Source organism: Eupeodes corollae, chromosome 1 (assembly GCF_945859685.1).
Source record: "Eupeodes corollae chromosome 1, idEupCoro1.1, whole genome shotgun sequence".
Classification (NCBI taxonomy): Eukaryota; Metazoa; Arthropoda; class Insecta; order Diptera; family Syrphidae; genus Eupeodes; species Eupeodes corollae.
Window position 1 is genome coordinate 177,560,257 of NC_079147.1, and position 17,707 is coordinate 177,577,963.

Here is a 17,707-nt window from a genome sequence, read left to right on the forward strand (position 1 = left end):
TTTATTGATTTAAAAGCTATGCATCAGTAGGAATATGATTTTCGATATGAAAATGGCTGTAAGGTAAAATTTAACAAATTGGTATTTGAAAAGGATTATTATAATGCAGAGAAAAGTGTATAGTAAGCTTTTTGAGGTATTTCATAGTATTTCTATTGCTGCTACCAAACTCATCAACTATAAAGGGTATTATCTTATGATAAGCACGCTATACATCATGAGGCTTGTTTTCAATAGAATTATTGGATTGAATGGCACTTTGTTTTCAAACGAAAATACGTTTTTTAATGAGGTTTGCATAAGTCACTGATGAATATCAATTCTATTTTGAGAAAAATAAATTGAAACATTAAGTTGAAATCGCATTCTCTGAAACCCTTGAAACATTTAAATTTATATCATTTTTCCAGTGAAACACCAGGAAATTAAATGGAAAACCGTTTTTTTTATGCTAACGTAAGGACAGTGTTTAAGTTTAAACAATTCTAATAGCTAAACATTTATTACAAACTTAACAATAAACATCGACTTGGGTGACATTCGTTGAATTAATTTTAACCAACTCAAATGAGTCAGAAGTTCAATTAAGACTTTCAACCCTCAATTTTACAATTCGACAAGTTAATTTTTGACTTCTTTAACAACTCAATAAAGCCTTACACAAATCATTTAAGCTGGAATAGAAAGCTAAATAACTTCCTTAAGATATACAATCACAAGTTGTATGTTTGCAAAATAGGTTTCCAAGAACAGTGCCAGAAAACCTTATACTGGCTCCCGTTAATAAAGAAACAAAAAAACACTCAAATATGTTATAACTCTGTTATGTTAGCAATTTCTTGTCATGTATTTTTCTCCTTCTTTGAATAGAATTTATTTGTTTGAAAACACTTTTAACTTAACTTACATCTTGCATTGAGATTCGAACTCCTTTCCTATTGATGTGTATTCTAGCAACCATGCCATATCGGTAATCATATGTAAAGTCGAAAAATTTGAATGACTACTTGATAGATTATCTATATCTAAATGTATAGAGGTCTATACATTTGTCTATCCCAATCATAAATAATGATATAACTATTGGTTTTGAAAAAGAAAAACAAAATTAAAATCGAACATAGCTTTTTTTTGTATATACATAGTTAAGAGGCAGAAAAACGATTATTAATACCCTTAACATGTTTAAAGCTGGCTTAACTAAAATAAGGAACGATTAAATATTTCATACCGGTGTACATTGGTCTTACAGTTTTAAAAATTTAAATACAAGGGAAAAACAGGCAGCTTTTTTTTTTATATAATAAACACACACTCAAGGGGATATTACTACCCTTATTATGCAGATGCACAGTGTGAGCACTAGGAAGAGGAGAGAGGGTTTAAAAGGAGATGTCGGTGCACATTGGTTTTGAATTCCTGAATATTGCAATGGCTAGGAAAGACAGAGTGTGGTAAGGTATTCCACATTCGCGTAGTACGGCTAAAGAACGAATCTCTGTATTTGACAGTACGACCGAAGTTGGGCTCGAGGGTATACTGATGAGCATTCCTAGAAGCGCGAGTATTACGGTTAAACTGTTTAAGGGAAGGAATGCAACTGGCTATTTCACTAGAGCATAAGCCGTTAAAATAACGGTAAAAAAGGGTCAGACAAGAGACCTTACGACGATGTTCAAGCGAAGTAAATGAACTTATGATGATATTATCACCTATCAATTTAAATGCTCTACGTTCAATACTATCCAAGAGGCTTAAGTAAGTTGCAGGAGCACCAGCCCAGAGATGGGAGTTATACTCAAGCTTTGGACGTATGTAAGTCTTGTAGATAACTGCCAGATCAGAAGGGGTGAAATATTTCTTGCATCGCCTAAGAAAACCCAAACACCTTGTGGCATTTTTGGCGACATCGCGTATGTGATCATTCCATAAGAGGTGGTTGGTGACACACATACCGAGAATATCGAGGTGTTCAGTCTCATTGTTGCAAGTGCCATCCATGGATAATGGCAATGGGGGTATATCTCGCTTTAACGATACAAGACAGCATTGGGTTTTCGAAGCATTAAATTCCATGCGGTTTTTTCATCCCTATTAGATCGGAATTTAATGAGCTTATCATATTTTGTCGTTGCAGTTCCACATCCGAAGAAGAGGGATGTGAGTCTGAAAACGAATATGAAAAGCTAAGAGTACTATCGTCAGCGAAACAATGTATTGGATTAGATGTTGCAGACAGAGATCATTAATAAAAATGAGAAAGAGTGTTGGAGATAAAACAGAGCCCTGGGGCACACCAGCATTTATTTTATGGTTTTCAGACTTGAATCCATCCAAAACTACTTGTATTGAACGATTCGAAAGGTAATTACTAATCCAATGAAGCAGGGATTCATGAAAGCCGAATGCACGCATTTTCGATAAGAGAGCCTGATGCCAAACCCTATCAAATGCTTTTGAAATATCTAGTGCAATAATCTTACTTTCTTCAAAATGATGTAAAGATTTGCTCCACTGTTCGGTGAGATGAACCATGAGATCACCAGTGGACCTATTGCTACGAAAGCCGTATTGCCGGTCATTAAGAAGCTTTCGATCTTCAAGATATTTCTTGAGCTGATGATTAATCAGCGTTTCCATGACCTTGGAAAGAAGGGACGTAAGTGCAATCGGTCGGTAGTTAGAGGGTGAGGAAGATCCGCCTTTTTTGGGAATAGGCTGGACAAATGCCGTTTTCCATCCGCTCGGAACGAGACCTGAGGAGTAGGACAGATGACAAAGCTTACGCAGTGGTCTTGCCAGCGTTGAAGAACACCTCTTCAGAACAATAGCGGGGATACCATCCGGACCAGCGGATTTATGTGTGTTTAGATCTCTTAGGACTCTTGCCACAGTACGAGTGCGAAAAAAGATTGGTCCCATAGAATCACTAACTCGCTCAAGTACAGGCGGAGTCATAACACTCACTGGCAGCGTAGAATTGGCGGCGAACTGCCTAGCAAAGAGATTAGCTTTCTCTAAAGAGCTAACAAAAGGAGTGTCATTAACAACGAGCGTAGGAACCGAAGAAGAGGAAGAATTCCTCATGTTTTTTACAAATGACCAAAAATTTGTACTGCCTTTGGGACATTGCAGTATTTTTTGCCGTAAATTTTGGTCATGTAAAAATTTGGACCGTCGAATATGGGCGTTGCAGGCCTTCCTGGCTTGTTTGAACTTTTTCCGGCTTTCCTCAGTAAGGTTGGCTTTATAGCAACGGAAACTAACCTCTTTGGCCCTAATAACCTCTTTACAGCTCGCATCAAACCAAGCGTTTTCCTTGGGTCTGATACTTTTAACCCTGTTTGGTATAAAAGTTCTCATTCCGAGGAGAATTAAACTTGTGATCATATCAGCGCTGGCGTCAACGTCACTATCGAGGAATCATAGTGTTAAAGATCCTGAAGTAATTATTGAGGCCGTCCCAGTTGGCTTTCTCGTATTGCCAAACGGTTCTCTTAGGAGCTCTTTCTTTAACTGAACAGTTTTGACACGAGAAATTTGCTGATATAACACAATGGTCAGATTTGCCTAGAGGAGATAGAACACTAACAGTGTACTTATCAAGGTCAGAGGTAAGAAACAAGTCAAGAGTGTTTTCTGCTCGACCTTCAACGTCCGATATTCGGATGGGCTCGTTGACAAGCTGAGTTAGGCTTTAAAATGAGTTTGAGGTATATAAGTGTTGCCGTAAATTTTAATGCAACAAAAACCAGCCTCTGGCTGTTTTGTTTTTCCTAGTTGTGGCTGCAAAATATCGGCAAAGTTGAGGAGAACCATGGTCCCATAAGCCACATGTCCAATTTTAGCATACTCTTTCCAACATTTCACCGGTATATCAAGTATAAATGCTTCAATCTTGTCTTCCAATGCGTTAATTGAATCGAACTTATATGATAGACATGAGCTTTAACATAGCTCCACAAAAAATAGTCTAAGGGCTTTAAATCGCATGATCTAGGCGGTCCCTAACGTGAATTGAAATGATCACGAAATCGCCTCGCAATAAGACCATTGATAAGCATTGTGTGGCATGTGGCACCGTCTCGTTGAAACCACATGTCATAGAAGTCAAGTTCTTGCATTTTTGGAAAAAAACGTTGGATAACATATCACGGTTGCGCTCACCATTCACAGTTGCGTTACGATTCGTATCATCTTTGAAGAAGTACGGTCCAATGATGCCACTAGCTCATTAACCGCACCAAAATTGTTACTTCTTCTGGATGCATTGGTAGCTGTTACAATACAAAAAAATTATCCTTTATTTCTATAGCCTATCATTTTCAAATATCTTTTTTCTATGCAAAAGATTGCTCTAGGGGCAGTTATATTCATTATTTTTGTACGAATGAAGACTTATAAGTTAGACCCAAATCAGAAACGGTGAAATATGTCATGCACCATATTGAAAACCCTACCCGTTTAAGAATATAAGAACAAAAATCCAAGCCATAACGAAGCCCTGAGGAACATAAACGTTTATTTTTTGATTTCAGGCTTGATACCATCTCATACAACTTGTATTGAAACGTAAGAAAGGTAGTTTTTAATTCAACGAAGAGATTCATGAATATCAAAATTACACATTTTAGATAAGAGAGCTTGTTGCCAAGCGTTATCAAATGCTTTTGAAATATCAAGTGCAATAAACTTTCTTTTTCCGAACGCATTTAATAATTTGTTCGTGTTTTCGGTTAGATAAATAATCAAATCACCATTTGTACCTATTGCTACGACAGCCATACTGCTGGTCATTAAGAAGATTTTGTTCTTCGAGATATTTCTTAAGTTGATAATTAATCAGTGTGTCATGGAAAAAAGGGTCGTGAATGCAATAGGACTATATTGAGATTTGCTCCGAAGAAGAATTGTAGAAATTGAAATATGAAAAAGCTTAAGCAGTAGCTTTGCCAGGATGATAAAATACCTCTTCAGAACAATTAGGGGGCTACTAGGGAGTGCCATTATAAACAAGGGTTGTAGCCGTGGATGACGTTATGTTACGTACTCGTAAGTGTTTAAAAATGATCAAACATTGTTACTACCCTTGGGTTGTATTTTCTGCCTTAATTTCTGGTCATGCAAAAATTTGAACATGATTGTTACAGTTCTTCCAACCTATATATCGTTTACTAGGAGGTAAAAGTCATTAAGTAACAAAATCAAAATTTTTCAGGAGAGTGAAAAACGGAGAATATAAACTCAACCAACTTTATAGTATTTATGACAAATATATTCACTTAGTGACTTTTCATACTTATGGAAAATGATTACATCAACACGCAACGACTTTCTCTCTAATTTGAAAAATATTGCACTTAGTAAACGGAAACTAACATCTCTGACCCTAATAATTTCTTTACAGCTCGAATCAAAGCATGAATTTCCGTTTAATTTATTCTTATAAATACATTTACACTTAATTTTTAAATTTAAGTGAAATAGTCGATGAAGCTGCAAAAATTTTACAATATGAACATTTAAAGCTAGAATATGAGATTTGGAATTGCTACCTTTGTAAAGAAATGTTACATAATAATGTATTTATTTTATAGAAGTGCCCACTCTTCTTTCGCACACGTACTGTAGCTAGAATCCTAAAAAATCTCAAAATACACAAATCCTATGCGTAAGTTTATATCAATCCTTATCTTAAGGCTCCTTCTGAGTAGATAGCAAACAGCATTTGTCCAGTCTGTACCCAAAAAACTTAAATCATCCTTTCATTTCTAGGTATCGATTGGCGGCAGTATGGTTTTCGCTGTAAAAGTGCCACTGGTGATTTCATCGAAAAGTAGAACAAATGTTTTGATTAATATTCCAAAAGCATTTGATAGATTTTGGGACTGTATATCGAAAGTGATTTCTCTTCTAAAATCTTTTAATGTGAAACCACAAGGAAAACATTTTATAACCTAAGCAGTGTATTGGTTTTCTAACTAAGCTTCTGATGACTTCTTCAAGCTTTTTTTCTGCGGTATCTGATAACGTATTTATTTATTTCGAAAACTACAACTTTTTTCAAAAATGCAACTTTTATCAATAAAAATGGAAAATGAATGGAAAATTGACAATTCATATCATCGAAATAATTTTTAATTAATTTGTACCGATTTTCCTTCCAACGCCTTATCTGTATTTAGAAAGTAAAAACATATTGAATCGATTTCTTCTTTTCCACATTACTTCTCAGTGTGTGTTTAGTGTATTTTCGTATTAATAATAATTAATAACAATTTTATTGTAATAATTTCAAGTACGAATAATTCTAAAAAAAAATATTGTTCAAAGCCCCAATGAAGGATCCTTCAAATCGAACAATACATTTGAGTTAAAAAATGTAATTTTTGTTTATAATTATATTATATTAAATTTAATTAAATTAACAAATAAAATAAATAAGTAGATTGTATAACTTAACTCACCGGGTACAAAAATGAACAACGTAATCATCCATATCACGATTGCTTCCAATCCTCTCAATTGTATTTCCATTTTAATTGGCATCTTATTGTTGTTATTTCGTCGTCCTTTTATTTTCCAATTTGTTTATTTTTATTTATACAAAAAGGAAAAGTACAACAACAAAAAAGCGAAAAAATCAAGAGAAATTTCGTAGTTACACTGATGTTTATATTTATTTCGTTAAATTATATGCAATGTACCGTAAAATTGATTACAGGTCCTAAGGTTTCATTCGAAAATTGTATGGAAACCGTTTTTTTTTGTAATGTATATTCCTTCTTTATTTTGTTTTTTTTTTTTGGAAAAAATGTAATAAAAAGAATCCAATAAGCACAGGAAGGTATACGAAAATTGTTTGTCTTTTTTTTGTTACGTATTCACATGCCTCTCCTTTCCAGGTTCGTCCTTTTTTTACTATAACTACTAGCACTGATACTATTGCGACTGCCACCCACTGCCTCTGCTTTCAGTGTGTTTCTCCATTTGAAGTGTTTAAAGAAGTGTCCTTTTGAGCCACTTCACTCAAGTGTGAAAGCAATTTACTACGAGGACTGTCGCTGATGCAACTGCTGTTGCCAGTTTTTGCGGTAAAGGATGAAATGTGTCCTTTTTAACGGCTTCGCTAGGTAAAAATGGGGTGGAGAAGGTATATACCATCCGCTTTTATAGATAGGTGCCAAGATATATACATATAAGTAAGTGCACCACAACTTCACACCTTTATGTGCATACGGTATCCTGTATAGACTGCAGCTATGTGTATAGTCGCTTCCTATAAAGACTCCTTCCTCTGTGTGATGTGCAAAAGATGGAATGTGTCTGTTTCAAGCTTTTCTGCGCACTCTGTTGATAGCAATGATAACGCGGCAGATGTTGCAATTCGCTCCAAAAACAAAACAAAATGGAAAAAACTCGCTCCAAAAGGATGAGTGAGAAACAGTGTTGTCTATAGTTTGGAGAAGTATAGGTACCTAGAAAGTACAACGATGAGTATATATTATGGAAAAGGAAGTGTATGTTGCATCAAAGACTAGAGGGCACATGAACGCAATTCAATTTAACCATAAAGCTTCCTAGAAATGATGACACTGTGTGGCAGGTAAGCATTATCTAGTAACAGAACATCAGTTGGTATAGTCCTGTAGCGCTTCTATAGCGTTCGCATAAAGAAGCAGAAACTAAAGTAAGTTTTATCTAGATACTTTACGTCGTCCTCCTGATGCTGTCAAATAAACTTTTAATAGACCGCTGCACTTTTGAGTCGTTTTGTTATTCCATATTTACTATTTTTTAGTTTTTAATTTAATTTTTTTTATTTTCGTTCTTTTTTTCTTCGTTCGTTGTTTTTACTCCCTTCGTATATTTTTTGTGTACATAATTAGTTTAATGAAAGTTTTAATTGCAAAGCTAGGTAGATTAAGGGATTGTGAAATGCTTTAACGGGATTTCAAGTTGAATCTATTGTTCTCCTGGAAATATACATAAACAAAAATAAAATCAATTGTTAGAAAATGGATGAATAATAATAATCCAACAAAATAGAAATAGAATGAAAAAAAGAACTAATATTCAAATGGAAAAACGAAAGTCCCCCTGCTTCCTGTCACCTTTGAAGTAAGTAGTTTTGTATCTTTGTATGTATAGGTCGAGGTATGTTATACAACAAAAAAATCACCCAGGACGACAGCGACGACATTTATTTTATTCACTATATTCCTAGGCAAAGGAATTCAAATCAGACAAAAGGACGAAATAAAAAGGAAAAAAAGCGGACAAGGAAATGGGAAGTGGTATTGTAGAATTTTTCAATTGAATGTAAACAGGAAAATGAACAGAACAGAAAAAGAGAAAAAGGATACAATTTCTACATCGGTACGAGTACCTACTACAAACAAATTAGAGAAAGATTAGAAAAAAAATTAATACAAAATAGAAAAGAAATTGAAAATGGTAATAAATTAATTTTTATAGGGCTTGTCGATAAACTTTGATGTTAATGTGTAAGTAAATTAAGTAAAGTTCAATCACTGATGCGTTGATCTGATAGAATTTCCGAATCAATGAGGTTTATTCTTTTTTTGTTTCGTTTGTTTTGTTTTCCAAATGGATAAACACACAAACATTTCACAGAGGTGGGGGCGGGTTAAATGTAGGTTATTTATATATTTGGTTGTTTACATTGTGCAGTGCAAAAATAGAAATGTCGGAATCTTAATAGATTTTCGAACGACAAAAGTCAAACAAATTTTTTTTTTCATTTTTATTAAGGATACAAAGGACATAGGAGATATGTTTTTTTTAGGCCAACAAACTATGAGATACAGATTTTTTATGATCAAAAGCTTAGGATTTAAATCTGGTTAAGTGATGATTCCAAAATTAGTTTATATGTTTAAAATCAACGTCAAAATAAACATGAACAAAATCATTTTGTATTTCCTCCGAGAAAAATGCTTTTCAAGTTTTTAAATCCTTAAGCTCAAGTATTTCAGTACCCGATACATGGTACGTACATGTGATGAAATACTTGAAAATACTTATATCACTAGAAAATTTTAATTTTATAAAAAATGCTTCCCGACTTTCAAATGGTAGACATGTGCATTCAAGAGGACACAAGCGTCCACAGCTTTTTCTCAAAACCCACCTCTGTCTATCAACTCCTACTCTCACCTCCCCGCTGTGAACATCGGGTGCCTAGTACCTAAACTGGAGATTGGGTTTCAACCCCAGTGGAAAGTTGTTGGGGGCAGCAAACAAGAGAGGGGGGAAGAGGTGTTTCCACTACGGCACCTCTCCTTATCCAGGCGGCAGCGGACGAATTCTCGAGATGGAATCAAAGGTGGCGTCTACAGTTCCAGTGAGGTGGAACTACTTAGAGAACACCTTATAGGGCTTCTTCGACATATTCGGAGCCCAGTCCTGTAAGGAGCGGTTTATCCGGCTCCCCTTCCTTAGAGTTATACTAAGGATCTGGCCCTCCAGGTTGGGGGTTGTGCCGTCGGGGTGACTTCCTGGCCACATAAAAAATACCTTTAGTTTCGAAGCACCAACAAGCCTCGGATAGGGACGGATTCACTGTTGACAACCCACGCAAACGAAATAGGGACAATGAACTTCGGATATGTACGTGGAATGTTAGGTCCCTTAACAGACCACGTGCAGCCGAACAATTGGCCTTGCAGCCCTAAACTGCTGCAAGGCAGATATTACAGCCATCCAAGAAGTGCAATGGGATGGACCGGGCAAACGCAAACTACGAGTAAAAGACTGCGATATCTACTACGGCGACTGCTGCCGACAACAAAGACAGCGTCTACTTGGGTGTGGATTTGTTGTTAGAAATAGGCTCAGGCAAAAAGTCTTGAGTTTCAACAGTGTGAGAGATTGCATCACGACAATCCGCATCAAGGCTAAATTCGCCAACATAAGCCTAATATGCGCGGCGCGCGCATGCCCCAATAAAGGAGAAAGATGAAGACACCAAAGACATATTCTTCGAGCTCTTGGACAAGACATATGAGCAGTGCCCTGGCTATGACATTAAAATTGTCTTAAGAGATTTTAATGCCAAGCTAGGAAGAGAAGACATCTTTGGTGGCATAATCGGGAGATAGAGCCTGCACGACACCACCTCCGACAACGGATTCAGGCTGGTCGATTTCGATGCGAGACTTTCTGGTAGCTAGCTCGCAGTTCACGCATCTTGATATGAACAAGGGGACATGGATATCTCCTGATCAATTAACCGTCAACCAGATTGACCACAATGCAATCGACGCACGATACTTCTCCAGTATCCAGGATATCCGAACATTCCGAGAGGCCAACATTGACTCGGACCACTACCTCGTTGTAGCCAAGGTACGGCTACGGATATCCCGATCCAAGCCAAAACAAGGAAGTACTGTGAGAAGATTCGACGTTAGACGGCTACAATCGCAAGAGACTGCCATGTCCTTTTCCGATCGAGTCTCTAGTAACCTCTTAAGGAATCCTATGCTGCCTGCATTAAGCATTGAAAACCAGTGGCAACATTGCCTTGCAGCCATCCGAGATGCCGCCTCTGAAGTGCTAGGTTCACACGGCCTCCATAGCGAAACCCCTGGTTTGACGACGAATGACGGCAAGCGCACGCAGCGAAACAAGAGGCATACAAAACGGTGCTGCACAAAAGGACTAGAGCTGCTCGCGAGCTCTACGAGCAGAAGAGGAGAGAGGAACATCTGCTTCTAAGATGGAAAAAAAGAGAGCATGAGAAGCGCGCGATCGGGGAGATAGAGGGATGTCACAACAGAAATAAGGTTCGTACATTTTATCAAAAGGTAAAAAAAACCTCCCAAGGGTACCAGCCACGAACCGAAGCCTGTAAAGACGATCAGGGAAACATCGTAGTAAAGCCGCAGTTGATGCTGAGAATATGGAAAGACCACTTCTCCAAATTATATAACGGCGATGACGAACCGAATTTCGCTGTAAGGGAGATAGAACCACTCAACCTCGGCGACGCAGATCAACAATTCCGCCTACCCGACCTTGACGAAGTGAAGATAGCTATATCGAAACTTAAGTCAAGCAAAGCTGCTAGAGCTGACGGCATCGCTGCCGAACTATTCAAAGCAGCAGGCGATGACTTGGTACGGAGCATGCACCAACTCATCTGCAAAATATGGTCGGAAGTAAGCATGCCCGATGAGTGGAATTTCAGCATAGTGTGCCCGATACATAAGAAAGGAGACCCTCTAAACTGCGCCAACTACAGAGGCATCAGTCTCCTTAACAGTGCGTATAAAATCCTCACTGCCGTATTATGTGAACGTCTGAAGCCATTCGTCAACTTTAGGACTTTTGTCTATCTAGGCACCGCTATTAACACAGACAACGACACCAGCGCTGAAATCAAACGAAGAATAACTCTTGCAAATCGCTGCTTCTTTGGACTTACAAGGCAACTGAGAAGTAAAGTTCTCTCTCGAGCATCTATAATCACCATCTATAAGACACTCATCATCCCGGTTCTCATTTATGGCGCTGAGGCCTGGACCCTGTCAAAGAAAGATGAGAGCGTCTTAGGATGCTTCGAGAGAAAAATTCTTTGGGTGATTTTTGGTCCCGTAAGCATAGATGGAGAATGGAGGAGAAGATATTACGACGAACTGTACGGGCTGTACAGCGACACTGACCTAGTTAGCAGAATTGAAGTCCAACGGCTTAAATGGCTAGGTCATGTAGAGCGGATGGACATCAACGCTCCAGCCAGGAAGGTCTTCGAATCCAATCCCGAGGGACGGCGCAGTAGAGGAAGACCGCGACTCAGGTGGCGCACCCAGGTGGGAGAGGACCTCAACCAACTTGGCGTGCGAAACTGGAGACAGCTAGCTAGGGACCGAGCTGGCTGGAGACGCATGCTGGTTGAGGCCCAGGTCCACCCCGGACTGTAGTGCCACCTTAAGTAAGTAAGTAAGTAAGTACTTCCCCTTATAAAACTGTTTAATCAAAACGAGTGTTGTCGTTGTCGACGAAATGCCGCTTCCAAAATCCATCCGAAATGTAAAAAAAGTAGCGTGATTTTGCTGTTTATAAGATCATATGAGTTAATATATGTTTATAAAGGTATAGGTTCTAAAAAGGTGATGTGGAAATAATAAAGGGCAGATATTTGAATGCACCAGAAATATTCCACATAAACGGGAGCTAAGGTTTTTCGCTGAAAACCATAAAGTTTAATTCCTAAAATGTTACTAAACACAAAAATTGTTTACAAACCATACAAAGTTAAAAAAAAGCCAGAAAACTTAAACGAACGTCGTAACGCTGAAATAAGTTTTAAAAGAGAGGCTGGGATGCGACCCAAACTGATAACTTCCCATCCCGTCTGTTTATTGGTCTTGCTTAAAAGTTTGGAGGTTTTCGTGTTGGGTTAAAAAATTATTCTTAACAATTTAAAAATTATTAATAATATTTTTAATATACCTGATGAAAGAATTAAGTTTCAAAATCTAGTTTTGTTAAATCTTTTGATTTTTAGTGGAAAACAGATTTTTACCAATTTTAGTAGAATTTCTTATTATTTTTATTTGTTGTATAAACAAATACAAATTTGATCAATGAAATTAATTTAAGAGGTATCGCGGACCGAACATCAATTTTTACCAAATTTGCGTACTGTTTTTATAAAAAAAAAACTACTGAAAACAATATTTTCTGTGATATAAAATAAGTTTGAATAAATTTTTATCAAATTGATTTTTGTTTTATGTTTTTATTTTTTGTAAAAAAAACCTGTCAATTCGAACTTTCTCAAAATTTTATCGAAATCAATATTTCTTATAAGATAAATATTTCAATGTCTAAAAACAATCTTAATAACTTTTTTTAAATTTTTGTTTAGGTTTTTATTTTTTGTAAGATTTTTCTCAAAATTTTTCCGAATGTTGAAACAATATTTCTTGTAAGTTAAAATTAGCCGGAAGGCATAATCTTAAATTTTTGAAAATATATTTTTACCAACTTATACGGTTTTTTTATTTTTATAATTTTGATTTTTCTCAAAATTTTGCCAGATATTAAAACAGTTATTTTCGCTGCAAAAATTGTTTTGGAGATGAAATCATTTTTTATTAGTAATTAATTAAAAATGTCGTTACGCTTAAAATATTTTGGCTGGCTGGGCTTTGAGAATCGTGTAAACAGTGAGATAAATATGGGGGGGGGGGTATGCTGCCAATGTGCTCCAAAACCTGTAGTAAGCCAAAGCAAGGGGGTTACATAATTTCACTATTTTTACGAAATAATGCTGTGTGTTCTGTAACCAAACAAAATTAAGCCAAACATATTTGTTACTCTTTCTTGACGTTCCGAATTTTCAGCCAATCTGACATTGTTTTTGTTTATGCAATAAAATTCAAAACAATAAACAAACATTTTGGCTCAAATGTTGAAAAAAATGAAATCTTTTATACGATATCTCAAATAGTATAATAGTAATTTATTTTAAAATTGATTTGGGCGAAACAAAATTTATTTTGGGACTTGTGTCATTTCTCTCTGAAAACGTTTTTGGGCGATAGATCAATTTTTAAGTGAGATGACATTTTTTTCTTTTCTTTTTATTTTAAATTCCAAAAAACTCGAAGAAGTTTTAACACCCAATATGTTTCGTAATACAACAATGAAATTTTAATAAAATTGGTTTGGGATTTTTACGTTTTTTTTTTTTTTTTGCCGCCACTTTCATCCCAACTTTCTATAACTTTCGGTAAATGAAAAGACTTCTCTTGCATAACGTAGGGGTTTTATTACCCTCACACGAAAGCTTTGTTTTTTTACGTCACCATTTAATTAAAAATAAGACTTATCTGTATAATCATAATCGCATGCAGTGGAATTTAACCGTAAACGAAAAAATGCTGAAGCTTAAGCTATTTGGCAGACCAGACCTATATGGTTTTTGGTTATAAAAATAAATAAATAAATTAGGTGACGCAAGAGTCCGTGAAGAACCAGGGCCTAGTGTCTTACAACTCTCAACCATTCCTGTGTGCGAGTAATTGCAGGGATGGAAGGGACCTACAGTTTATATGCCGAATCCGGAAGCACTTTTTCATGACAAGAATTACTATTGGAGAATTTGTCAATTCCTCGCAAGAGGCAGTACCCGTGAATAAAAACTTTAGGAGGAACAGGCAGGGGTCAAACCCAAGACCTCTCGCATAAAGTCCAACGCACTTACCATTATGCCACGGGTACACGGGTTTTTGGTTATAGTGCTGACAAAATTGTGCATCCTTCTTCTTTCCAACTCAGCAAGATTAGTTTCCCTAACAAAAGTAAAAATGTCGCTTTGACTTTCTAAAAATCATTTGAATTGCATGTTGCACTTTTTATTACAACTCACCTTTTTTGTGCCTTTGTTTAAGAAATTTTTAGGGTGCCACGCCCTCTAAATCAGAGATTCAATACTTTTGTGTGAAATTTTTAAGATAATTCAGATTACGATTTTTGCGATTTTTGAATTGCTGTATCTTAGTTTCTGGTTTCTCTATGTTACCAGTTTATAAAGTGTTTTAATTTCTATATTAATTGGTTCTGAAGTTAGAAGAGTCCTTTAGTATTCGATCAATTTTTGTTTTATTTATGTTAATAGATAGAAAACGTCTTGAAACGCTTGAAGATATGACTGCTAACTTTTTCATTAAAGAGTAATATTGTTGAAATAAAAGAATAACTTTCAGGAGTCAGCCTAATAACTGGATTTATACAAATCAAAAATCTTAATTTTTATTTCCAGAATGTATATTATGTGGAAGGATTGTTTTTGTACGTTGGACTTTTAGTATGAGAACAGCCATGGTTAATAACCGCAACACCTAGAATCCATTTTCCTACATTTTAAAGTTCTAAACTAAAAGTCCAATATCCAAAAAAGGAGTACATCAGCTTCTCTTCACATATCATCAGTCATGACTGCAGATAACTTTGTCTAAAGTGTTTTATTTGTGTCTGTCTAGCTTGTCTAAGCTAACCGTCCGACACAATCAATTTTTCATTTCTCTAAGTGGTCTTTGCATTTAAAGTTATTTAATAATGGTGAAATGGTAAAACAGAGAAAACAAAATAATTTTTAACCCAGTACCACACCAACAACTGATGATGATGGAGATGGTCATACTATAGATAGAGTGTCTCTGATTGAACCCAATTCAAATGCAGACTCCTTCTCATTTTCAAAACCGCACATACCTTCATACCAAACGTACATATAAGTATTCCTACATATATTGAAAGGTAAACAAATTGGGAATCGTTTTTCTGGCCAAATTACCATCCACTCTATGGTCGATAAGATGAGCAAAGAAGAATGAATCTTCAGGACAACAACAACAAAAACAACAAATAAAATACAAATTTTGAAAAAAATGTACTTTAAATAGTTCTCTTCAGACATTTTTGCTTTGGCAAGCTTCCTTCGAAATTGGCAAAAAATAACATGAGAATGCGTGTGAGTGTATGTGTTCACATACCACGCAAGGAAATACTATACAGCAACAAATGTTCAATAAAAAAAAAAAGAAAAACGCAAGACCGAAAAACAGAAAAATAGAAAAAGGATGCAGCAAGTCTGATGGGAAAATTGTACGTCTTCCATCACACACTACACTCCATGCAGGACGACTTAGATATGTCCTGATATCTTCCTGTATATTTGTCTTGTTGTCCGTCTGTGTGTGTATCTATTGTATGTATGATCAAAAATATCTAATGGACATGCCATTGTGTGCGTGTTTGTATCGTATTTGCGGTTTCGTCCGAACTGTATTTGCAATTCAAAATAGTCCCAGATATCTGTACCATAGTACATATACAAATGGTCCTCAACTCCTGATGCTGCTTCCTTTGCTACTGCCGGTGCTATGGTGCTTGGTGCTTTTCTCTGTGTGATATGTTGTGATGATGCTTTAATGTTGTGTTATTGCTAAGTTTAGTTTTATTTCTTTCCCGGCATCAGGGCACCATACGGGCTTGTATATCTCTATATAATGTCTTCGATTCACTATACTTTTACAACATCCGTTCTACTATACACAACATAATATTATCTCTGAGGATAGTCCTGATGGTCTTGGTCCAGGTCTTTGGTGGTGGGCGGAGGAAGCAGGGATGATTCATTTTAATATGTGCAGTATCGCTTCAGGATGCAATAAAGGAATAATTGCTGGAAAACCACCACTACTACCTACTTTCTTCTTTTTTTAATGATTTTTTGTTCGATCTTTTTGAGTTTTCCATGCATTTATTTTTAATGTCCCCAAAGGATCGTCGTTATGTATAATTTCATTTTTTGTCCTTACTCGCTATAAGTCCAGGCATATGGTTGTTTATTTTGAATTAATCGTTGAAAGCATATGGCTAACCTGTGACAGTTCCAGTCAGATGCCCTCAGGAAGTTGGTCAACATTTAAAATGTTTCTTTCTTTTTTTCTTTTTCTTCTATATTTTGACATTTCTTGTGAATCCTTTAGAACATCACTTAACCCCTTTCTGTTTTAATGCTCTTCTTATATATCTACCACCTACCATCACCTACATAGCTTTCTTTTCAATTTTATTATTTTTTGTTGTATTCTCAATATGGCCTAAGGATCTATTCTCTGTTTTTCTTCTATTTAACACTACTTCAAGTCCGATTTTGGATGTGTTGGTGGTTGTGTGTGTGTGTTTGAATTCTCTTTCATTTTGTTTCTAATCGTTTCCGTTGCAATTTGTGTCTCTCGGTACTTTGCCAAGTTTTTAAGCCTTTTCGTTTTATTTTTTTCCTTAACTTGTCCTTTGATATGTCCTGTTTTAGTTCTTTTTAGTACCTTCTCTTTTGTGATTTCTTTTCCGACAGTTTGATGGCAATACTGTTTTGTGCATATAGAGGAGTGTAAGGTTTGCATGCATATTCATGGTGAGGGTGAATTTCTCAGACTGATGGTGATGTCTTCTAATGGCTATTGACAATAATGAATGTCCTTTGCTCGTATAGGTACCTACTTTTTAAATTGCAATTAAAATCGATGCCAAAAACGACATTAGAAAGAAATGTGAAACGGGTCCAAAAATTGACAAATCGGAATTCAATCAATTGAGTTTAAAAACTGTAGTATTTTTCTCTCGGATGAATATTTTTTGGAGAAAAATGAATTAAGAATTTCTAAAAGATATCCTGACGTCAAATAGCGTCTTTTTTGTGTTAGTCATATAAATGAGAAAATATGAAAAAGTTTAGGAAAAAAAAACAAAAAAAAGACTATTTTTAAAAGAATTAGTTTTTTCAACATTCACTAACCGAAAAGTTCTTCATTTCCAATAATTTGCATAAAACTCGAGTCAGATTCAACTCTGCGTTTCAAAGACAGTTTTTTCAAACTAAGTCCTACGAAATAAATTCACGCTTTCGAGGTACACTTTCAATTTAAAAATAAATTGCTTTTAGTTAAAATGGTAAAACTGAAAAATCAAAATACGGAAAATTGTTGAATAGTTGAGGGGAAATCTCAAAAAACAACGTTTGGGAAATTGGATCCAAAATATTACAAATTTACTTTATAACCTTGAGGTAATGTTTGGGTTCCAAGGAATTTTGGAAAAAAATAAAACAACCAATGAGTTAAAAAAATAAGAGTGGGACAGCGTTCTCTCGAACTTTAATGCGGTT

General features: G+C 35.8%; 1 protein-coding gene across 2 annotated transcripts in view; it reads right to left on the bottom strand.

The window, feature by feature from the left end:
- Positions 1 to 17,707, bottom strand: part of LOC129941159 (uncharacterized) — a 203,132-nt gene that overhangs the window by 150,001 nt on the left and 35,424 nt on the right. For both annotated transcript variants that reach the window (XM_056049726.1, XM_056049725.1), the window contains exon 2: positions 6,468 to 7,976. In XM_056049726.1, the coding sequence (XP_055905701.1) occupies positions 6,468 to 6,549 (82 nt within the window). In that variant the 5' untranslated portion in view covers positions 6,550 to 7,976. The remainder of the gene's footprint in view (positions 1 to 6,467; positions 7,977 to 17,707) is intronic.